Source organism: Fopius arisanus, unplaced genomic scaffold, assembly GCF_000806365.1.
Source record: "Fopius arisanus strain USDA-PBARC FA_bdor unplaced genomic scaffold, ASM80636v1 scaffold00131, whole genome shotgun sequence".
NCBI lineage: Eukaryota > Metazoa > Arthropoda > Insecta > Hymenoptera > Braconidae > Fopius > Fopius arisanus.
In genome coordinates this window covers 185,939-211,020 of record NW_011887870.1, presented here as the reverse complement: position 1 = coordinate 211,020, position 25,082 = coordinate 185,939, and the positions used below count along the sequence as shown (strand labels likewise).

The 25,082-nt window shown below is 33.5% G+C and overlaps 2 protein-coding genes across 3 annotated transcripts in view; both read left to right on the top strand.

The window, feature by feature from the left end:
- Positions 1-3: 3 nt before the first annotated feature.
- On the top strand, positions 4-964 carry LOC105271984 (Copper chaperone for superoxide dismutase). 2 transcript variants are annotated; one of them, XM_011313829.1, is made up of 5 exons: positions 4-67; positions 174-341; positions 428-628; positions 694-836; positions 923-964. In XM_011313829.1, the coding sequence occupies exons 2-5, from the start codon at positions 274-276 to the stop codon at positions 940-942; spliced, it is 432 nt and encodes a 143-aa protein (XP_011312131.1). In that variant the 5' UTR covers positions 4-67; positions 174-273; the 3' UTR covers positions 943-964. The 2 variants fall into 2 exon arrangements, with proteins under 2 accessions (XP_011312131.1, XP_011312132.1); XM_011313830.1 differs by having other exon boundaries at positions 694-806; positions 923-961.
- A 634-nt stretch (positions 965-1,598) lies between these two features.
- The window catches only part of qless (decaprenyl diphosphate synthase subunit 1 qless), a 34,649-nt gene continuing 11,165 nt past the window's right edge, over positions 1,599-25,082 (top strand). Inside the window, exons 1-2 of the mRNA XM_011313828.1 lie at positions 1,599-2,108; positions 22,137-22,289. Of these exons, the coding sequence (XP_011312130.1) occupies positions 1,950-2,108; positions 22,137-22,289 (312 nt within the window). The 5' untranslated portion in view covers positions 1,599-1,949. The remainder of the gene's footprint in view (positions 2,109-22,136; positions 22,290-25,082) is intronic.

Sequence of the window (25,082 nt, the reverse complement as noted above, 5' to 3'; positions counted from 1 at the left end):
TTATATTTTCCAGATAATCCATCCGGGCCTTAAATTTACGTCGTATTTTATATCTCCGCCCAAAACAGTAAGTACGATATTAAATTATTATTGAAGTAAATCAAGTAAACATCACTGACAAATTTGTGAAGATATTTTTAATAACTGTTAATTCGTTGAAACACAATAATCAGCAGTCGGAGGCTTTGAAATCAGCTCGTCAAAAATTCCAGTCAGTGGAATCTGAGGCATCGAAGAGCTCAGAGTTATTAAAAGGGAAGCTGGAGGGATTGAATGAAAAGGTACAGGGAGTCATCGAGGATGCAGGAAAAACGGAGCTGGGTAAAAAGCTGGACAATTGGGTAAGGAAATTTCAAAATCTGCGAAGGGAGCTGCTTAGACGTTATCAGAAAAAAGTCAGGCTTTTGATATGACCAATGCCTTTCAGACTATATCACGTAAGGAAAGAATTAGACAATCATGGGATTCAAGGACGAGTCTGTATCAATGTACTATTGACTAAATTGAGAAAACGAAAGGAGATATTGGAGAGTGAAGAGAAAATGGTTGAGGCTAATACAGAGGCGACCGGTGTTCTGGACAAGGGGAATAGTTCAACATCAAAATTCGATGGAAATAGTGGCCAGAAGTGAGTTTATGAATGATTTCTTTCGTATTGCTTTTACTCAACACTTTTAATAATTTATTCCACAGACTAGCGTGTGGAATTATCGCGAGATCATCAGGAGTCTTCGAAAATACGAAAAGAATTTGTGCCTGCGATGGGACGACCCTGTGGGATGAGCGAGATGAGTCTAAACAAAAAGGTTCATTCAAAAATACTTTCATATATCCAGGTAAATGCACCATAGCCTAATATGTATATGCAGTATTTACCGATTAAATACAATTTTAAAAGCCAATGTTTTGTGTGTCTTTTCAGTGTGTGGTAATAATCTTTAAATTCGACCCAGAGTGGATAGTGTACTTTTTGAAAACTTCTATAAATTTATTTCTGTATGCAGGTCATGTAAAAGTCATATCATTCCATAATATTCCTGATGAAACATTTTTGTATTTCAGTTTTGACGATTTCGGTTTCCTCTTAAGCTCTCGCATTTTGTCTACGTTCACCTTTCGTAAATGCATTATCTTTCTTCGGGTCAAGAATTGATCCAGGAATTCATCGACTTCTGTATCTCTCGATAAGAATTTTTCAGCTATTTTCTCGACGCGAAGGAGAATACAAATAAAAATCACAATTATCATTTGATGATTGTTTATATAATTGCTTAAATAATTACTTCCGATTCTTCCTCAATTTCAGCAGCAGCTCGCAGCCTTTGTATATTGTATGTTGTATATTGTATATTGTATATTGTATATTGTTGTATAATTTGTTTAATTTAGAATCTTATTTAGAATATAATTATCAACATTATCGTCTAATAATTTATAAATGAGACGTGTAATTTTTTTCTGTAGAACCAATTTTCCAGTCTGCTCTACCGACTTAGCAATTTACTCCAGAAGATGGCGTGGCTACCTTCAAAAGATTCGAGTAATTATGAGGAACACCGACATTATCAACAGTCTCTCTTCGACGATAGAATGAAAAATGTGAGACTCTGTGATGGAGAAGCACTTGAAGGTTCGCAGGAATGAACGCGTGACTGGACAGTCTACCTTGTTGGGACAAGTGAAAGACAAGTACCGTCATGAAAATAGGAATGGTGGTGGCAGAATGGTCCACGAGGTAGGGGGTAAAACCACTACACGTGGATGGTTTAAATATCCTCAAAAAAGTGTTGGGGTGGGGAGAGCCCGATATAACCATTAAGGAGAGGGACAATTTGATGGGTTAAAAGGGAAAAAGTGGGGCTCAAACTAAAGTGTTGAACCATTCGTTGTGTTACGTTGAAAGTAAGTAGCAGTGGTACACCACAGTGTTCCTCACAACGGTTTTCGCTATGGCGTGTATAGGGTCGAGTAGACTGTGCTCACGGGTTGAGAAATTGTGCCAACAATCGGTTAAATTTGTCCACTTCAAGAGGAGATTTGCCACTGGCTGTGTTAAGTTTCCTCAGGATAATCAACCTTCATTCAATCATTTTTTGCAACAGTGTAAAGTAAGTTTAATATCTCAGTTATCAATTATCTATTATTAATTCGCTTATCATCACTTGCACAATAAGTAATTTTATTGTCAGTCATTTTGAATTATTATGAATGATTTAAGGGCCCATGTCATTGACATTTTCTTTAAAAAACTCCTTGAGCAGCTTCAGTTTTGAAAGAAAACATGAACAGCTGATTATCATTCTCTAGTAATCTCGCAGTTCTAGGGTCATGAGTTCGCGAAATGGAATGCAATCAGTGGCGTTTTTATCGGGGAAATTTTTTGGGTTATTTCGAGCACTTGACACTTGGAGTTTCTGTCATCTTTTCAAGAGGTTCAGGGCTTTTTAGTGGTTGACATAACCTAGTTATGAATAGGCTCATACTATTGATCACTAGTGACTGAATGTGTTTAAAATGCATTAGATTTTTCTAGAATTTATTGGGATTTATTCTTATTATTTGGGAGAGGCTGGCAGTTCGGCTGAGGGATTTTTTTAATTCATCTGTTATTAGCATTTGGATACTTATGTAATAGCGGGCGAGGGTGTGAGTTTACGGTCGATTGGCTGAAATATTTGAATTGCGCGGGAGATGGGTTTGAATTTTTCGGTGAATTTGTCGGGTGAAGGGGCGGTTTTTTTTTAAGGGAATTCAAGTGAAAAATACATTGGGATGAATTTTTGGCGTGATGTTATGTCTGAGGGACCCGGAAGTTACGGATTTTCTGATGAAAACTGGGAAATGCACCGGCAATCCTGAGTTGAATTCACGCGATGAGAGTCAGCTGTTTTTGGCTGCGCACGCGACACGCGGGAATAACAAGTTCGGTTAGTGTTCGTTTTTTGACCTAGTTTTTTGGGGGGAGGGATTAGAGTGTTGGGAGTATTCGAGGAAATTTTTGCGGATTTTTTTGAGGGTTTCCAGGGGCTTCGAGTCGGTTTCATCGGGAAGAGGCGGTTGTGTTGTTTATTTGACTGGTGATGCGCTGCCTCCGCGGGAAAATACCGCGCATGCGCGGAATTCAAAGGGCCTCGGGTTAACGACATGTCTAGACTAAAACGAGAATTGATCCTGGGGGAGGGGCGATCACTAATCTGATATTATTCCGTCCTTTGTAATTAGAATTGATTGCATTGTTGGAAATTGTTGTCTCAGTTTTCACAACTAACTTCTGAAAATTATTATCAATTGCCATTCAAACTCCCTTGTAATTTCAAACAATCTTGTCATTGACAAATTATATATCCCACTCGAATAATCTTAAAATTAATGGATAAATTGGAGATAAGAAATTTTTTCTGCTTGAAATTTTTGACAGAACAATAAAATTACAATTTTTTTGCAATACATGCAAGATAACAGTTTCAAAATTCATAAAATGTGAAGTCCCATGGATTCTTTTTTAAACTCAATTACCATCAATCTGCGATTAATATTGAAATCAGTGAAATTCCTTGCTTAGCGGTAAAAAATAATTTCAATATTAAAAAAAACGAAAGTCAACGATTTTCTCCATCCTTGGGGCGCGCCATGGGGCATGCGTTGGAAAGTGGGATGATATTTTGAAACTGACGAGATTGAGAGACATTACGAGCAATATTCTAAACGTCCTAGGGGCTTTGCAAATTACATAATGATTGGGATGAAAAAATTTCAATTACCATCGATTGAATCATCCTTTATTTTTCATTCTAAAATAAATTGTCATTTCTATCTTGAATTTTCGTTAATGAAATTCGCAGGAACTAATCCCCATTCGTTCCAACCACGACATACCTCCATCTAATTATCTCTAATGACAAAATTTATCATTTTTATTCGCGGTATGAAAAATAAAACTGAAAGTCAAAGCATTTTCCTTCACACTAATTGCTAATGGTTTTGAAGATGCACCGTAATATCATACTTTTAACTCCGTGAATGTCAGTATTTGTAAGTACAGTAAGTAGGCTAACTGGCGGATCCCAAACGCTCTTGACTTTCTCGTGCTGGCAGTACCTTTACTCCACTCCTTCTCAAACTCATACACCTAGAATGGTTTTGCTCAGTGCGATGGTAAATTAGCCGTGTGTACAATAAAATTTTTTCTTTTTCATTTAGAATATTTTACTCATGAAACAGAGCTAGGTGGCTTGACTCAACTCTCACCAGTTTTCGAATTCGATAGGCTGTTAGAAAAAACATTGAAACTTCATGGACTGGTGAGCAGTAATGCTCAAGGAAGTGTCATTCCGTTCAATTTTTCGGGGGGATAACATCAGGAAATGGAGTTTCAATGAAAATTCGAAGTGTTTTTACTACGGAATCCGCAGCAGATGCCGGGAAATCCGTTGAGTTGTTTGAGTTTTACAGGAAAGCTTGCATAATAAGTGTCAAATTATAGAGTTATAAGAATTGATTGAATCCTTAGAATATATTCGGCCGGTATTTCCTGATTGCTAGCGCTTTTTTTCGGGAATGATTTTTCGATGAATTGTGGTGAATTTTACCGATATTATCAACTTCTGAAAACGACAGAGTAAAAAATCTGGAAATCGCTCTCTCATTGCATTGTATATTTACGAATGATCGTTTATCGCCAGTTATTTCCTAATTTAAATAATTCCTTAAATAATTATCTTCCTATTTCAACAGTAGTCATCGGAATTATCATTTTCTAATCCTAATTAAATCCAATCAAAGTGGAATAGGATAGGGCCAGAATTAAAATATTTTCAAAAAAAGAATTATAGGCGATATATAAGAAACATCTCAAGCATCGAAAAAAATTGAAAAAAATTTCTTTCTTCAGTTAGAAGTGAAAAAATTGATTTTTTAAGAAACCTAAATAAATGTTAAATTCATTGATGACTAGGGACTCAACAATACTCCCAGACGAGAATAAAAATCATTTAATTAGAGAGAGACATTATCGCTCCATCGGATATGAAGTTTGAAAAAGTTGCCACGCTCCAAAAATTACAATTTCCGAATTATTGGGTCATAATGAGTCGACACAACTCAAAAAATAGAAAACTCAATTTCCAACGATCACAATGTCTTCATTTAGAGTCTATAACAATTATCATTGATCAAAATGATTATTTTCTCAAATTCTTACTGACTTCAAGGAATAAATGTTGAATAAAATATTATTCAACTTCTTTTTTTATTTATCTCTCGAATTCTATTGAAAACCGAGACTGCCTTCTAGGAGACGATGGAAAATCTTGTAAAGGGAAAATGATGACGGGGAAATGATTATTATCTTGTTGAATGAAGAATAAAAAAAAGTGATGAAAATGGTGAAATTGAGGAGAATGAACAATAGTGAGATCTTCTGAAGGAAATAAAAAAAGACTTTGAGGGTAATGCACTGGGAATGTACAAAAGAATTTTAAAACGTTCCGCGTCTTCATCAGATTAACAACTAGACGTACATCGTTCACCCTTGATCTGCAATGCACTCTTCAATCTGCAATAATAATATGAATTACAAATGTCTTGACTTTCGCTATCCGTCCAGGTCTTGACTATTGACGCACAACCGATACGATCATGATTCCATTCTCGTTCATCAAAACCCGACGCGTTGTTTCCAACGGAACGCGTTTTGAATATATTTATCGGCACTGAAGATTTTCTTTCTATCGCACGCAATTGATTTATCGCAATACCATTTTCATCACTTTTTTTTATTCTTCATTCAAATCATTGGATAGTGGTACAATAATTTTGAGGAATTGCTCAAAATTATTTGAATCTTATCACACATTTTTCCCAGTTAAATTACGGAATTTTTTTATTGTATATCAATTTCAATTTTTTTAAATATCAAGTCCACTGATTTTTCGGAACATCTTGTCACTGGACATTGCGAATTTCAGGGAAAAATCATATTCAACTGTCAATTTGTGCTTCTAAAATTTTCACGGAAAATGAAGAAAAAAAAAACAGAAATACGGGAAATATATTCCATTTGGGAATTTTGGGAACAGTTTTTTTTTTATGTGATTCAGAGGAATGGCGGATTCGAATTCCGGAAGTTTATATGAGATTGGAATTTTTTCATTGAATGAGAGAATCCACGGCTTTATGCCCTCTACACAGAGAGAAATATTGAATAAAAATTACGTGTAATTTCCGTAATTCTGCAGCGAAATGTGGTTGTCGGAAATTTTACGGAACTGTCACGTAATTTTTATCTAACGTCACGGAATTTTTCTGCAGTGTCCGTAATTTTTATCTGAATTATCGGTGAAAAATTACGATACCGCCACTTAAATTTTTCGAATCGACTCCGTAATCGGTAAGTGAACTGAAAGTTCCGTAATTTTTACTAAATATTTCTCTCCGTGTAAATTTTTGAATGTTCAGTGAACTTTCATTGAAATATGAAATTTAATCTATTACACTCAACTCTCTGTTTTTAAACAAAATTTTAACAATCACGGGAAATTGGAGAGAAAAAATTCACAACGAATGGACGAATTGAATTTTATACTTTTTTAATAATTTTATTGTCAGGCGGACCTGCATGGATGTTTTTTTTTCATCTTATTTTTCACTGAAACATGGATATTAATTTTATGTAAATGTAGAGTTGTAAAAAATTCCGCGTTTTAGAGACATTATTGGAAAATTACACTTGAAATTTTTAACAAGCACAAAGTGACATGAAATTTCTGTACAACTTTTCATTCATGGATCCGTTAATTCCTTGAATGTTATAATTATGGTAATTCTCAAATTTCTGATCCACGGGGTATTGAAAACCCGTGAAAATATTGATAATTAAAAAAAATATTGCAAGCAATAATTTCCCTTATTTTTCAATCTACTGAAAATTCAATTGTGTTCTATTTTGTATCCGATCCACAAAAATTAATAAAAATTCGAACTCTCAAGGAACAATCAATTAGATCAAGAAACCCCTATTTTCTTGAATTCTCCAGATACATCAGAAATTTACTATTCATCTTGAATTGCAATTGAATAAAAAATCACTAGATCGAAAATAAACCACTAATATTGCATGCAGTGTAATTCGAGGACTAAACTGCCGGGTAAATTTCCCATTAATTTCCAACGAGAGGACCAATCATGTCCATTTATCAACGAACATGCCAAAACAAAAAGTGCAATCAATTGGCAGCCGATAAATTGATCCAAAAAAAAACCGCATTTGGCCCCTCAAATAATTAATCACAGTTTGACAAGACGAACTGAGCTGTCGGTTAAAAATGTATTTCGCCTAGGCGAATTCCTGGCGATGTCTCAAGGTTGCCCGATCTCCCTGAAAGAGTAAGAAGCGTATGTTTATATTTTTTTACAAATTCCTTTATTTTTAAATAAATTGATTCTGAGCATAAACGGTTACACAGAGTGCGTGTGTACGTGTACTTAACTGCGTCCCACATACCTGGCATCGACCAAACCTGCTCTCGTCCAACTCCTATATCGTATCCTTTCAGTTACCCAACGACCAATTGCACACACCAAAGACTGACGGCCATTCTCATTCGATCCCACAAGCTGTAAAATCGCTTTAATCTGCCATAATTTTCCGTCGTGTTAGATACGTTAGATGTTGTTTTCGTTGGATCATTGTGATTACCACCTACGAAGGGGTCAGAGGGCATCAGCAAAATGTCCATTTCCCCGATATCAACCCCCCACACCTAAATAAATCACCTTTTTTTTATTTGCTTCTGTTTGGAGATATGAATTCCGTAGCGAAGTGGTAAACTAGGACAAGTAGATTTTTCGAGGCCGGTTTCTGCCCGATATCTTGCGATTGGAGGAACGTAGCGAATTTTTCGCAAGAACGTTTTTGGTAGAAAAAGATTAGAGCTACAAAAAAGGTTCTTATGAAAATATGGTTATCTTGCTTCAATTTCGAGGGATTGGTTAAACATTGAACTCGAAAAACAGCACTTATCCTAGTTTAACACTTCGTTACTGAATTATTTGCATTTTCATTACTGGTCCCTGTATTGGCTTTTTATAAACAATATTTAATTTTTACAGTATCTTTGCAATGCAGTCAAAGTATCCCATTCTTGTTTTTCACCTATCAATTAATTTGAGGATCAATAGCGGTATTAAAGGAGAGAAATTTGTAATTAATTCTGTGCCGGAAAATGTGGGGTTTGTAATTTATTCAAATTGTTCATTTAAATCATCAGGTTTTCTCTTCTGATTTTTCGTTGTAAATAACATGAAAGTAGCTATCAAATTTGTTTAATAACATTAGATATTTCTTCTGCAATTGGTCAATGTGTACACGAAAAATTATGAATATGAATCGTTATTCATATTGAGCGCCATATTAATTCTGAGATAATTCGCTCTGGAGAAAATTTCATAGTCACAAAAAAAAAGCTTGTGACTCCGTAAGGAAATTTGTATCGCTCTTTGAATTTCTGGTGTTCCCATCCTGCAATTTGACTGATAAACTTCAAAATTCTGTCCCAATGGATCGGAAACTTGTTAGTAATGACACGACGTACTTAAAGATGACAACAAAAATTTCACAACATGCATTGACACATTGGAATGCCTCAGATATTGCGAGATTATTTGTAAGAGACCTAGTGAATATCGCGTTTCACAGTTGCATCGGTTTTAATTTTCATACTCTAGCAGATTTGCTAGAACGGTTCGTTGAAAAACAAATGATAATTAATATTATAAGAAATAATTATTATCTCAGGCCCTGTCCATCATATATATTCTTTTTGGAATTGTCCGGGACCCTAACAAGTTTTTCTTTTTTTACACAAATTAGACTATTTTACAAAAGCCTTTTAAAAACAATCCTTTGCCATTTAGCAAGAAAAACAATAAAAACTGTTCATGTTTTTTTATTCGATTTATATTTATTGAGCTATAATCATGTAAATCATGTAAACTAAATGTTTTTTTAGGGGTTTTGAAATATTTTATGAAGTTTTATAAAATTATTCAATTTATCTGAAATTGAAAAAGAAAAATGAAGACAATAGTACAAACTATTTCGAGAAGATTAGAAAAGAAACTATTGGTGATTTTCAAAATTCCAAAATCTTTGTTTATTGAGGCGTAGAATGTCTCAATAAAAAAAGAGTGAGTGCAACGCTTGAGTAGACGTAGAAGCTTTCGCCTCGAGTCAGTTGAAAGCGAAACGCAAATTCCTTCGGTAATTTTGGTTGCATTGAAATGAAATTTAATTAGAATAATGGAGAAAAAATATATAATCATGACCCTCTTTCGGGCAAGTGCCGACAGAATTATGTACATTTTATTAGAGGAATTGCTCAGTGGTAGACAAAGGATGTCATGTTACTTGAGATGTGGAATAATCGTGACTTTACCATCAAGATGATGAGGTACATCATTATGGTTATCCTATGATTCATCCGAGGACGTGAGCCTCATTTACTTCATCTTCTCCTTTCAATTTTCTTAATCTCTCGATAATTTGTAGAAAAATCCAGACTACACTCAAATACCAAACACAACCGATTTTTGCTTTTCCATTTCTTCTTCTTAAATCAATCAGTTTACATTAATTCTGTTTTCCCTCATTCTCCATCCAGTTTTTCGCAGCCCGTCTTTATACATAATTTTTTTCTTGTTTCCGTATTTCAAATGGTGAATTACAATTGCTAGGAACAGTTTGGTAAAGCAATCACGAATTATCGCGAAGGCAACCGGCAACGAATCGTGCAAAGCACCTGTCCTCGTGGAATCTCCTCGGTAGCGCCGATGAATATCAATATGAAACATTTACAATTGCTAATTGCTTTTTTTATGCAATTATTCTCTACTTGTAATTGTTGCTTACGTTGATCTGTGATTATTTTTTTTCTGATCATCATCGCAATATTGCGCAATGATTATGGGAACAGAGGACCTGTATAAATGCGTTTAACGGTGCGCAGAGTTATTCACTGGGAAAAAAAATCCCTCAGAAAAAACCGCCGGTTTAAATTCCCCGGAAAATCTCTAAAAAAAATGATTTCGCTTTTTTTACATTTTGAGTCGTATAATCACCCGGACGCAATGCACACCTGCGGAAAAATTTGTTTTCGTAATTATTGTAGCTGTCATTATTTGTTTGTTTTATTGTACTTGATGTACCTAAGGAACTTCACACTCTTTGTGCTAGGAGAAGGACTCTCGTTGAGCTATTTTTTTTTACTTCTCATTCAGTTGATCCATTTGTTTTCTTTACCATATTATTTATTGCGGTTTGACTTTCGAGCTCTGGATTATTCGAGATTTATTATTCAAGAGTATTCGACAAGGGACAGATAGAGAGATTGAATATTTGTGTTGTCTGCGAGATGACAGTCATTAGTGAGCCGTCAACGTGTATCTTTATTTATTTATTTAGGATCTTCATTTCTGGTGGATTTCATCCCGGAGATTTTTTTTAGGGGATTTTTTGCGAGGGGATTGGGTCTGGGAGATTTTTGTTTTGGGGAATAACTCCTGGAACCACGTTTAACATTCTCCAATGCTTTTAACAAAATTATAAATTGTTTTTTAATTTCCGCACCGGAAGATTTTATTTAAATTTTCGCTCACTAAGTAAGAAATTTCGTATTTTTGTTAATTTAGAATGACAGATGAAATTCTATCATTTTTCTCTTTAAATTTATTTGAATAACTATTCATGAATATTAATCAACTGTCTATAAATGTTAATAGTTATTTGTTGGAGTGTAAATTTTTTTTACATGTTATGTCGGCCCATTGTGACCCAAAAAGGGGAAAAATAGACTTTTGGGAGTGCGTCTTCTTCAAACTCCATTTCCGATTTGACGCTGATAATGGACTGTAAATAACTGTACTGCGTGTAATGAAAGAGCAATTATCCACCTGTTTTAACGTAAAATCAAACAACAACCTTCAAGTCCTCAGACCCCTCAGACAGAGGAGTTACCTTGAGAGAATTTCCAAGTTTTCACACAACCATCAGTCTTCATTCCTCTCTTCGTGCTGAGGATCTTCAGCACTTGTAGTCCTTGGAGCTGGGGTGAATTTGTTGTATTTTCTACTCAACACGAGACCTTGAGGGGCAGGTCGAAGTGCTCTCAATAGGTGTTATTTTTAGCATTTACGCGAGTCATTTACTTATTGTTATCGTAAGGAAATTCCGGAGATATTTACAAGAGCATATTTATTTTGCCATAAGTTTTTTTGCAATTGTGGCAGTCTCCACTAAATCAACTCTGATAACGTTCTTGCTATTTTCTGGTGAAGATTGCAATACTTTGCACAATGTTTTACCAAAAAATATTGTTAATGAAGACGTAAATTAGTTTATTTCGGCTTTCTCCTGTCGTCTTTAATTTTCTAACGTCGGGAGCTGACGCATTAATTCTACCTGCTCCTCATAGTGATATAGAATGATTAATTCGTATCGTTAGTGTCCTGTCTAGTTTCAATTTAAATAATGATGTCAGATGATTTTATCAGTGCATCGTTCTCAATCAATTTAGACAACTAAAACTGATTTATTATGTGTGGAACATTATTTATTACGTGAAGCTGTAGACATAATCGTATATTATCATGCCATAATATTTCGACACCTGTGATTCTCATTTTGGTTGATGAACTTGAACCTTATGAAGGTTGAGTGGAAAAATACTATTTCCAAATACTCCACACGAAGTTCATTCACAAAAAAAGAAAACACGTGAGGAATTGCTTTTTCAGCACATAGTATAATTGATTTCACTAATTAACACTTCCGCATGATCATCCAAAAAATCTGAAACTATCATTTTATAATCCCGATCAAATCCAATTAAAGTAGAATATTCTGCGATGGATAATTTTTTTTTATTTCTGATGTTGAAGTATTTTCTCATTCTTTTCCAATTGTTCTTTCAAAAATCCATTACATCGTTACATACACTCAACTTCTATTTGTCATTCATGCTTTCTCCCAAATGGTTTCACATATTTACACTGTTTTAACCATTTATTTCTCATACGAGCAATCTGCTGTCTGATGTAAAACCTTTGACACACTTGTGGTTGATTCAAGACTTCTCAGAAAAAAATCATCCTCTTTCGATCATTAATGGCTTCATCATCAAATGATCGTGCCACGCACCATTCAATCGAATTTAATATTAATAATTTTAGTTTCAGTTACATCGATTTTTCGTATTTATCATCAAAGGACAATCATTATGATTTTATTTTTTATTCCAAATAAATTCTCTGACATTAATGAGACATTCTTATCTTTGTTGGAAATATTTTCGATGGTAACATGAACAATCCACCCGTTGTAACCAGTTACAGGGAATAATAAAAACACTCAGGCTATTTTATGACTGACACAGTCTAATGCGTGGATCAACCCCGTAGACAAAGGGCCTTGTTTTTGGGGCAGACCTCACAACTTGGAGGAAATGCTGACTAGGGACACTTTAACGAACTCTCGAACAAGCAACATTGAACATTAACAACCTAGCTTTCATTATATCCCATCATTAACTAAAGTTTAATTGTTAAAAATAAATGAGAGATCGAGTCCTCTAATAAAATTATTGGTGATATTAATTCTCCTATATCTTTCTCACTGAATTTGTTATTCATCTTGAAATTTCAAAGAAATTGGGTTTTTCATGTTTAATAATAATTGATTTTTACACTAAAGCTTGAATCCTCATGCCTATAAAAATTGAACATCAAATAAAATTGTAGAACAAATACATCAGATATACCACCGGAAAATTAAAAATTCGCGGAATATTTTCTTTTTAATTTTATTTGTTTGGAGTGCTGGAATCCCCAGATTGGGTTATTCACACCATCGTTGTTACATTTGAATCACATCATTTTAGTTTCGTTTTTCTGACATCTTAAATCTTTCAATCAGTCTATCAAGTATTTATATATCACTTCAACGTTTTTGTAGGGAGCATATCAGAATATTCGAGAAATTGAAAGATTGATCGATGAGAAATTCTTAAAAATTTCAAGTTTTTCAATTTGACAATAATGATATGTGAAAAATGTGAAATATGTGAAATATATGTAATATATTGATTATTGTATCAATTATTTTAATGAATATATATTTGGCATGTTTAGCGTTTGCAGTGCGGGTTGCAAATGGACGAAAAATAAGTGATAAATGAATGGATATGATTTGGCGAGAAGTTGCTCATCGCGGCGAGTCTTGTCTCTTTCGGAAAGGGAAAATATACACTTTCTCTGAATGTCCGGCCGCGGCCGCACGCTCGACCCACATACCGACTCGTCCAAGTACTCCTCTCCCTCTTTCAATTCACCTTACACTTACCTCTTTCTCTCTCCCCCCAATGCAAACCAGATGCTACCAATACCTCAACAGGTACAGCCAAAGTCAACTCTGAATCAAGGTCACTCTCACCATCTCTCCACCTTCCTTCTGATCCTCAGCAGTACGCCAATTTCGTTTTTCCATCATTTCGGAACATTCTTCTCATTCTTTCAGATTCTAAATTTTTTCCGTGTTTTGGTCTCCATTTTCTCCCGAAATTTCTCACTTTTGGTTCATTTTTTTTGTTGAAATTTACATGTCTATTTATTATTGGTACATGGAAATTTTAAGATTTATTGCCATTTCGGTTTTTCCATTTTTTTGTCAGTCATTTCAAGGCATTTTTCGTCCCCATTTGAATTTTGATATTTCCAAGATTTTTCACTTTCCTGCGATTCTTTCGTCAAAGTTTATGAATAATTTATAATTAATATCAATTAATAATTAATTTAATTGGAAAAAATATCACGATTTTAGTTATTCATTGGCATAGATTAAATCATTTTTCCACTATTTTAGTCTTAATTTTTTCCATTTTTGTTGCTAGGTGTTCATTAATTAAAATGCATATATTATTGTTTTACCAAAACTTCAAAACATTTTGCGCCTAGAAATTCGATATTTTATGACCAAATCTCGAAACGCTCCTTAGCTGTAGTTTAATTATCTAATAAAAATCGAGTGAAATCAGGATATCTGGTTAAATAGATTCTTAAGTTTTGCATCTATCGGAAATTCAGTCTAATTTGGCACGGAATATTCATGTGCCACTGAAACCTGAATCCAAATTTCCATCCCCAAATTCATACCCGGGTAAAAAAAAAATTATAGTCGAAATATTTTTTCCAAATTTTCAAAAAAATTCTGGAAAACTTTTCAGATAATTTTTTTTATGAAACAAAAAAAATGGAAAGCAAAACAATTTTATTTTGGGGAAAGGCTTTGAAAAATTTTTCAAAAACTTAAATAGGAAATTTTTTTTATACTTTAGATAGCGTATTCTTTGAAAATATTTTTCAAAACATTTCCCAAAAATACAATTGTTTTGTTTCCCGAGGTTTTTTGTTAAAGAAAAATTCCTGAAAAGTTTTCCAGAAATTTTTTGAAAATTTGGAAAAAATATTCTGATTACATTTTTTTTACCGGGGTAATTACATCCAATTTTTAGCGAACTTTAAAATTTTATGATTTTCTCTCCGTAAATCCAATTCAATATCTCCCCCAGGAAATAACTTTCGCTTCCTTCAAACAAGTGCAGCAAATGCATTGAAAAATTCCCAATCCTCAAAAAGTATTTTCGGCTATTACGAAACTTCAATCATTAATTACCTATTATCCATTATTGAATTAAAATTAAAATTCTACCAATTTCTTTTTTTACTTGCACATTCCAAACCTTATGCTAAACAAATTGACGTTTATTTTCCAGTCAAGAATATATAAAAACCCGAGATTTATTGAACAAAATGTGAATGACTCATTCTGCCTGCGAGGACATTTTGACTTCAGATCCAATCCCCCGATATAAGCAATCATCAATTGAGCAATAAATAAACGGCTCGATAATCGCAGGCTCGGATCCCTTCGAATCCTGATTGTTGAGAAAATTCCTCAATCAGGAATCGGCTTGCTCACTGGATATGCCTATTACCAACTATAACACTCCGAAAGAAACTGCGCCTATACCTTTCTACTCGTGAAAACCCACCGGAGAAATTCCCTCCTCTCTCCCCTGTGCATTCCAATGTGCAAAAGAGTTCCAGTAAATAGCGAGAGCGAACACTTTTTTTACTCTAATTCCGATTCTTATCACTTCCAATCCGGGAAATTCCAGAGAGACGTAAACAAATCGTTTAAATACAAGGCTTCCATTCGTAAGCAAACAATTAGTGACTCCGTAATTATTATTGTATTATTACAATGTCATGTAAATTTTAATATTCCATCGACGATTGAATGCGTGAAGTCATTGGAGAACGTTTCGCAAAATTTATCGCGATACGAAATTCGACTAATCATTCCGCTTGGAGTTTTGACACACGACCTGAGGAGTCAAGTTGACAGTCAATGAAAAAAAAAAAATACGTGGATATCGATGAAGAGATTGCTGTTTTCATCTGTCTTGTTTCCTCCGTCTGTCTGGGACGTTATGCAACTTACGTAAAGGTCGACCGCTCAGGATACAACGACCGCCAACTCCAAGTCTACCTGAAGAGATTCCCCCTCATGAAGATTAATTCGGAATGACAGAAATAAAAATGTTAATGAAAGTAAAGAACATGAGTCAAGAAATGAAATGGACGGTCTGGGGAATTCCGGAGATTTTGTTAAATTATCACAGAAATAGATTTATTATTTTATATGTAGGACTTGAAATAAGTATGCATGAAAAAAATACTTCAATCAAGTATATTTTACACTTAATTCGGTTGGATTTCATTCGTAACGCGATATCGATAATAATTGTGTTTTAAACAAAGTAATTGATCGAAGTAATTAAGTGAATCTTTTTAATTCATCTTTAATCCATCAATTTATTTTTAATCCATCAGCGAAGTGAAGGAAGGAATGAAATTCAAATTGCAAAAACTGTTGAAGAATTAATTAGAATCATCTAGGTATTGAAATTATGTAAACACTGAGTGGAAGTTCGAAAATTTAAGAAAACTACCGGTCACAGATTAATTTTTGAAATTATGCGCATTATCCACATTTCGAAATGAAATGATTAAGAATATCCAAGTAGTTAAGTTAAAATAGAAATTTCTTTTCCCATAAAATTTATCCAGTTTTATCCAAAATGTCACATTTTCTGCGCATAAAATAAAAATAACGGATTCTTCACCGAAATTTCTATGAAATTGTTTATCAATTCACTTTTCTCTAAATTTATTGAAATCTTTTTTTACTTCTTGAATTATGAATTTCTGTGCTGCTTCGTTGCATCCGATTGTTTTTGTTTGATGTATTGTTGCTCATGAAATTAGAAGTGAGAGGGAGGAATCCATTAATGAATGTGGTAATTTTTCATCGGAATTTGAATGACAAATTGAAAAATATGAGTTGAAGTATCATATTCGAATCTGATCTCTGGTACCTGAAATTAACCTGAATATCGATTACTGATTGGATTTCAAAGTTATTGATTTATTTAATTGTCTTTTTACCGATTAAATACCTCAATGTCTTGTTGGCAATCAGTAAATCAAGTGATAATAAATACGCCGTCGTTTCTGATAAAAAATTTATCAGATTATTTTATGATGATTATTTTATATGATTATTTTGCAAGTCAATTATAGAATTTTTGAGCTGCCGAAATTGGCAGATCAATCATTCCATTGATGTCCAGTAAAATGTAAGGGGTAACACACGTGTCCAGTGGAAGACCTTGAACTTCTTTGAACACAAAAAATGAAAATTTAAGTCATCACACGTTTCTATTCTATTCAAGACGAGTACAACTGCCGTACCGCGAGAATCGTTAATCCGTTGAAAAAATTTCGCGTCCCTTCGGTCAAACGCTGTGTCAACATTTTTTAGGTTTTTTTTTTTTAGTCGAAACCGATTCAAAAAGGTCTCATCAACCAATGCTCAGCCGATCGGAAATCTATTGAAATATCGAAATTTACTATTCGAATGTTTCTAATGATTCCAATATTCAATTTTTAGGACGGAAATTTCTCGACGACTTGAAAAATGTTGATACGACCTTTCGTGATTTAATTGAATTTATTAATATAAAAATTCCAGTCGTCCAAAATGCTGAATTAGAAGGGAAAATAATGTCTTAATTATAAAATAATTCTGAATGACATTACGATAAATTTTTAGAAATTCTTTTTAAAATACGAGAGTAATTCCCACAGGGGGGGGGGGGGGGCATGGAGAAATAAAAGTTTCAGGTAAAATGGATGAAATTCAGGAAAAAATGACATGAAATTTCCATTTTCTCCTGGAGTTTTCTCCTTATTCATTATTCTTTGACGATAATTGAATGGAAAAATGGAAAGAGCTTCGGGAATTTCCGTGGAATTTTGACAAAATTGTATTGAACTCAAGTTGATAAACATTTGCGGGATTCACTGTTAACAATTAAGATGAGAATTGTTAAGAGAAATGGGTAGATAGGAATAAATAGGCGCATTGAATATTTATACTATTCGCAATAAAAAGTGAAACATGAAGCACACATTTAACACCTGTGCCCCGCGGGTGGACCACTTTCACATTCTTTTACCTTCTCCGTCCAACTCGTCGCACATTGAAATAACTTGAGAAAAAAATGAGTAAGAAATTCTCCTCGGCGTCATTACCGATTCTCGTTAATTTTATACTCAATATTTTTTTGACCCACTCACGCCATCGAGTGAAAACAGAAGAGGCAAATTGACTCTTCAAATGCCCACTCATTCGAAAATTTATTGTTAAATTAATTAATTTGAGGAGTTAGACTGTCAGACGTAATTGAATTTTTATGAGATTCTAATAGTTATTTTCAGGGTGTGTCTTTTCAGGAAATTTACATGGAGCGAAGAACTAGGGAACCAATCTGAATTTTTACGAGAGTTTTGCGTAATTTTTCTCGAAGTTTTTGCGTAAAAATTACGCAAAAATTGCGTAAAAATTCGGATTCATGGAATTTCGTGTTTCACTGAAAATTTAAGCTAATTCTTGTATCTTTAACAGCGTATCTTTCTTTTTTTCATCCAATTCCTTAGGAAGACTGAAAACTGAAAAGTAGCCTCGAAAAAATGCACAGATCCTATTACACCACTTCGTTACAAAAATCAAATTTTAAGGCCGGTCGACTCGTAATTTTCCGGGAAAAGTTCTCAATTCAAATTTGGAGGGGGAAAACCCTAAAATTCCACTGTCTGCTAATTACCTCTTGTTCTTCAATTAAAAAATGACTCAGTGACTCAAATATAACTACAACTTCTAAGGACTTCCTCCCCAATTATTTATCACAATGTATAAAAAAAAACGATTCAAATATTTGCTTATTACAGATTTATCCTTAAGATGATTAAAATCGTAAAGAAAACAAGTGCGGCAAGTAAAATGTTCCGAATTTCGTTGGCAAGAGGAAAAAAATAAACGATTGACTCACAAACGGCCGAGAAAATATTGACGATTAATTTTATTATCGTCCATATTATTTTTAATGCGTAACAAAGGTAATTTTGTGAGAAACTATCGGGTACTTTGAATAAAAAAATGATTGTTACATGCACTTGTCCTACACTGGGATTTTAACCCCCTTTCGAAGCTCGATGTCCTTGAGCGAGACACAGTGAAATACATCAACAGAATTTACACAGAATCTGAAGTAAAAGTACTTGTCGTTCACTGTTGAACTTGCTTTCGCGGCACTTAATACTCTATTTTTTCATTCTCCAACTAACCTACGTTTATGATCACCAGATGCATATGTATATTTACAGTGTAGATTGAACTGGTTTGATTTTGCTCGATGAAAATTACACTCTACGCATGAGTACACATCTGACACGGTCATTGCTCAATCCATAGACGTCCTCATTGATTATTTTGCTTTATTATGTTGTACTCGTTACTTTTAATGACACTTTTAGTTTCATACAGAAGATTATTCACGTGCTCATGTAAACAGTACATTTCACTGTTTTTCGCTGCATAGCTTAGCTTATGATAATGTTTTTCTCTATAATCATAATATATATATAAAAATGTTTGCTTTATTTAAAGAAGTTATGTATGTATATATACAACTGAAAAAAATGGTACAAAATTAAATTTCGATATAAATATAACAGGAATACATAAATATAAATATATTCACAGCATCTAAAATTTATCATTTTTTATATAAAAAATAAATAGTTTCCACTGAACTCAATCTGTTATAGCTGTACTTTCATTGCGGTAAAATTCTTTTGCTTATCGTCTAGTCTTTTGGGTTTGTGCGAGTGTCTCAAAAGATCACAACAAAAAAAATTGTAACTGAAGAGATTATTGCTTCAAAACATTACAGCTAAAGATATTTCAACAAAAACACGTTATTCCGAAACATTACAGTGACAAGGAAAAAAATATGATAAATTCACATATTTGGTATGTAATTGTCAATTTCCCCCGAACATTTATTCGCTACAACTGTCCCTTTATGTACTAATAATGAATTTTTAAATATTTCAAATTACAAAATAATGTTATGACCGACACCTCGAAGATACATTCCAGATGGAATGACAAATTCAATTCATGATTGGGGCATGATTTTTTAATGTACCCAAAAGTAATCCCCACCTCATTCAAGCAAATCAAATAATTCACAGATTTTCGAAAAATCAAATTACACATCCAAAAAGAAGTGCAAAAATAAGAACGTCCACAAAAATTTTATAATTTTTTGTTGATTCCCTGTTATTTTATTGGAAATTGAACTCAAAATTTTTAATTTGTTATTTTTTGAACTGTGGAAAGATCTCTTAATTGCAGAGTTGAATAATCTTCCAAGAATCCGTTGGACATTTCGCAAGAAATAACTTCGTTCTTTGACATTTTATCCTTGTAAATAAGTGAATTAATAAATAAATCATGCAAATTATTCACACCGTGGGAAATTTAATGTTGTGTTACATGATAGCGATCCAAAGTAGACGTTAATGTGTCTTTTGTGAATTCTTTGGAAGAACTACAGTAATATTGGGAGAAATGAGAACGCCTTTGAATAATCTGTAAACTCTGCACATCAATTATGCGCGTCAATTATCCCTCCGTGACCTTGCGATTTCTCAAGAACTAAACCCATCGCGTAACGACCGCGTAATTGCCAGATAATTTCCTGTGCGGTAATCAAATAAAATAAGTAATATGCAATCAAAGAGAGGATTCGATTCACGCAATGTAAATCCATTAGGAACTCCTAATTACGATCTCTCAATTGAGCTATTATAGATTAGTTCTACTAAAATAAAAATAATTTTCCCCCTTTAACCGTTAAAAACAATGAAATTGTTTGATAAATTTGAACCTTTCAATAAAAATTACAAACGAATGTATAAGATCTTAATATGAAATTACAATATTTATTTAATCCAAGTTATTTTATTATCTGTTAGAAGTTTGAGATTGTCAAAAAAATCGCCACGATATATTTATATTACAATATATTTCAAGTATTTATGAAATTCACTTGAATTTTCGTGAATTTTCGCTTCTTTGAATTTACTGTCAGTTATGGGAATTACTGTCATATTTTCTGTGAAATGGAAAGAAATTCTGTCAATCTGCTGTTGAGACGTCAATGCTGAAAGATTTATTGACACTCAGGTAATCAACTTACCGTACACACCTTCTCGACTCTGACTCTCTCGGAATCTCCATTACAAAACACAAGATGATGCATTAAAAAACGAGAGAAAAATGATCAATAAATTGAGTAAAAATGTAGAAATATACTCATAAAGCGGAGACGGTTGAATGATAAAATGCGGTCGACGGTATATCGCAATGATTCTTGAAGGGGAGTGTAAAATATGAAAAGTTGTGATGATCAAGCAAGTGAATAAGTCACAGACGTGGTCAGACGCGCGCGCCTGTCTTACTGAAAAATAAATCCTCCATCAAATTAATTAATCCATTTGCAACGTCGCTCTTATCAATTTTTTTCAATCAATCTCTATTCAATTACTGAATCCATTTTCTTTCCCAAATATCATTACAACCCCCTTTATTATCATAGCTTAGTCTAATGAACGAGTAATTGGTACAGTAATTATCATTTTCGGAAATAAATTAAAATATTTATTAGCATTGAATTTGAATTTGAATTTGAATATTTATTAGCATTGAACTGAACAAACTTCTCTAAAATTTCCGGAAATGTTGAAAACCTGGAAATTAATTTTTCAAATTATTTAAGAGTAATTTCCTTTCATTAATATTTTTAATTTTCCAATCCCTAAAGAGGCGTGAATCCTATATTTGAACAAATTAACGCATTATTATCATTGACACACTCTTCTATTTACACATTTACAAAATCCGTGGAATTCCTATCGAATACTAAACTCAAGTGGAATTCCAAGGGTAGAAACCCAAATGCCAATGGCTAGAGTAATTATCGCCTTTTACAATTGGTCATCATTCCTCATTCGTATTCACTATTTTATCTTAAGTGTGGAATAAGTAGGCGCACACTGTGCGTGATGGAATAATGCAGTCAGCGATTTTTTTTTCGGAAAAACATCTTTTATTTCAATGAATGGAGTAAATGACTGGAACGAACTGTGGAGTCTACATGTTTTAGTGATTCGGCACGTTTCGTACGCGTTTCTAATACTTTTAAAATTTTCAGTAGTAATATCACCCGTGCTTCTAAATTGTTGGATATTTTCCGATAAGTTCGCTGCCTAGAAGCGATTGTATCATTCGTTTCTAGATAGCAAAGCTTGAGAAATATATCCGATTAATTTGGAAGCACGAGTGTTGATGCATAATCGGAAGGTCCCGGGTTCAAATCCCGGTCTGGACTATTCATTTTTTCAGTAATTTTTCTTGTAAAGATTATATCGAGAATTATCGTGTTCCCCTTCCTACCTAATCCAAATCCTATCCAACGACTTCTTTGACGTCACAAAAATGTGGAACGCTATAAAAACTTCCCCTCTTCTATTTGAGATTTGATGCATTATTTTTCCATTTTTAATTTCCATGTATTTGAAGAAATTTTCTAATAGTGCGTAATTGGTTTCAGCAACAGTCTTCAGCCCGTGGAGACAGGTTGGGAAAATGTCGATCAATGAGTTCAATGCAGACACAACAACCAGGATCCCTTCCTGAGCTGCACATAGACCCTTACCGACTTCTTGAAGACGACCTCAAGGACGTTTACGACGACATACGACAAGTAAGCTGTGATAATAGTGATGATAGCCCCCGTAGACAACAATGCAAAAAAATACAAAGAATACTTTAATCTTATGCAAAGTCTATGCACATCTTTCGGTACAATCACTCTATGCGAGAAGTTTGAATCTTCATGCGTATAGAATAAACCTAAAGCTACCCGATATCATACTGTGGAATTGTATCATATAATATGCACTGCTTAGGTATTTTTGACACATAGAGAAATATTGATAAATGATTTTTGAAGAAATGCATTGAATCCTTGCAAAAAAATCTCAGTATCACTGCAATTTTATTGCTAAAGACAGATCTTTGCTGAGAGGATACGCAACTGAGCCAATTATATGTAAGAAGTAATCGTAATTAACAGTAATTGATCATAACTTATACATACGAAAGCTTTTTGCTATATCGTTACATCTCTGCATTGTTATGCATAAAATCTGCATAAGATTGTTTAAAGTACTTTTAGTGTTGTCTGTTTAAACAAAGTGATGAAATGCAATAAGTCGCCATTTTCGGGAATTTCTCTGAAGCTAATGGAGATACGATAATTTTCGTCAAAAGCTTTTTTATGGGGGTAATTGAGAGCTGCAAAAAAGGTAATAATAAAAATTTCGCTGTCTCCCTCGGTTTTGGAGATATTTTCCAAAAACTCGAGGAACAAGGCAAGTCAACTTTTACCACTTGAGAACAGAAATGCATCCGAGAGTTTTCACGAACTCTCGTTCTCAGCGAAAGCCAGGACCAACACATCTGAATACTAGTGTACAATTTTCACTGGTGTGCGTGAAAATACGCTTGAACTTTTACTCACGGTCGTCTGATCGTTCACGCGTGAAGAATCAGTAGCGTAGAAAGCATATGCTGTCTGCTAGGCGTTGAAGTCACGCAAGGAGTCACTGTCCGACGGCCCTGACCTCCTCCTCATCCCTCTACTCTGCCGATCGTTCTCAATTCCATTTTTTTCTAAGTCTATTTACGGTTATTGTAAATTGCTGGAGAGTCCAATGAAGATCAAAGACGGTATCAGAATATCCGACTTTTTACAATCATTAGCATTTGGGGCACCGGTAATCATCGTGTCTTCGATGAATAAAATATATAACAAAATATTAAATATAGTCTTCATATATGTTTCTTTTCCATAAATTATTAAAGTACATGCATTAGGATCAGTTGATAAAATGAAAGTATTTTTTTTATATAAATATTTATATTCATTATTTTCTTGTAGTTAAATTTTATTAACTGAATCTTTGAGTTGAGTATCCATTAATTGATGTATTAGTTTTATACTTTCGTTATAAAATAGAAAAGCATACATAAATATATATACATAATGTAATACAATATATTATGAATTTATATTTATCTGTTTCAATCAACAATTTCAGAATATCTAATATAAATAAATAAATAAAATAAATAAACGTCTCATTTAGAGACCATTGCTGAGGAGATGAAATAATCTTACCAAGTAAAATTAATAACTATATGGAAATCCGCTATTATTAAATTCAAATATTGATATACTTGGTAGGAATAAATTAAATTGGCAGAAATTTTTTCTTAGCGAAATCTGCAACGGAAATTTTGACTAACATTATTACAAATAAATTACATATACATTTGGATGAACCCCAATTGTCGCGGAATATTTTCGAAATGAGGAGAGATAATTGAAATTTTTATGTGAATCTTTTGTTAGTCCATATATCGCTCTGTTATAAAGATTTTTATGGAAGTTCTTGTATCTCTTTTCATTTGAGAGATAGGCGCCGATAAGTAACTCCAGGTGAAACGGGAGCCGTATAGTTTATCAATTCACTACACTGTTAGAAAACTATACTTTAAACTGCAAGTAAAAAATATGAAAGTTTGAACCACAACAAAGTGACATCGAATGTCTGTAGAAATCTTCATTAGCGAATTTGTTAATTTTTCAATATCCTGGTGATTCTCAATTTTCAGGGCATACGGCATTGAAAAGCCGTAAGTGTTTAGAATTTAAGCAATAATTTCAATAAATTTCCACGGCTTGTAAGATTGGTTTAGCTTTCATTCGAAGATCAATTATTATTTAACATGAATTCCCTTTTTTCCTTGAATTTTCAAGATAGACGAGAAATTTAATGACCGTTTTTAATTAAAACTCAATTTAAACTTACATAATTTAATAGTCAGATGACTTTGTTATTGAAACTTTAAGAATATGATTGATACAGAAAACAAAACAGTCAATAATATCGTTTTTGTTACAAAAAAATAAAAAAATTCTCATTCGAATTTCAAGGTAAATTTTATTATGGATTTTTCTCCACGTGAAAGACTCCAAGTAATTCTCTCACTTAATCGAATATATGAAACAATAATTTTTCTCACAATTGTGCACTGAATGGTGATATCAAACACAGAATCTCTCGTTTAATCCCACCATGTGATAAGTAATACCTCCAGTGAAAATTCATTGAAAAGTGTCACATTCTTTGGCGTTAGGCCCAGACTTTCCAGAATGCAACGCATGAGTTGAATTTCAATGACCGATCGCTTCATATTTAATTTTCGTTTCAACAGAAATGAAATGACGCCTAGGCCGACAGAAACTGAAGTAAATAATTGGTCTCCTCTTACGCAATAACTCCTGGAATCACTCCAAAAAATAATAAAAATTAAGGAGTGACCTTTGCAGAGAGCAATTTTACGGAGTGACAGACAGGAAAATCGGTTGATTCTCCTAGGGTTTTACCCATGAAATTGAGTCAAGGTCGATCTCGACCTTAATTTATTG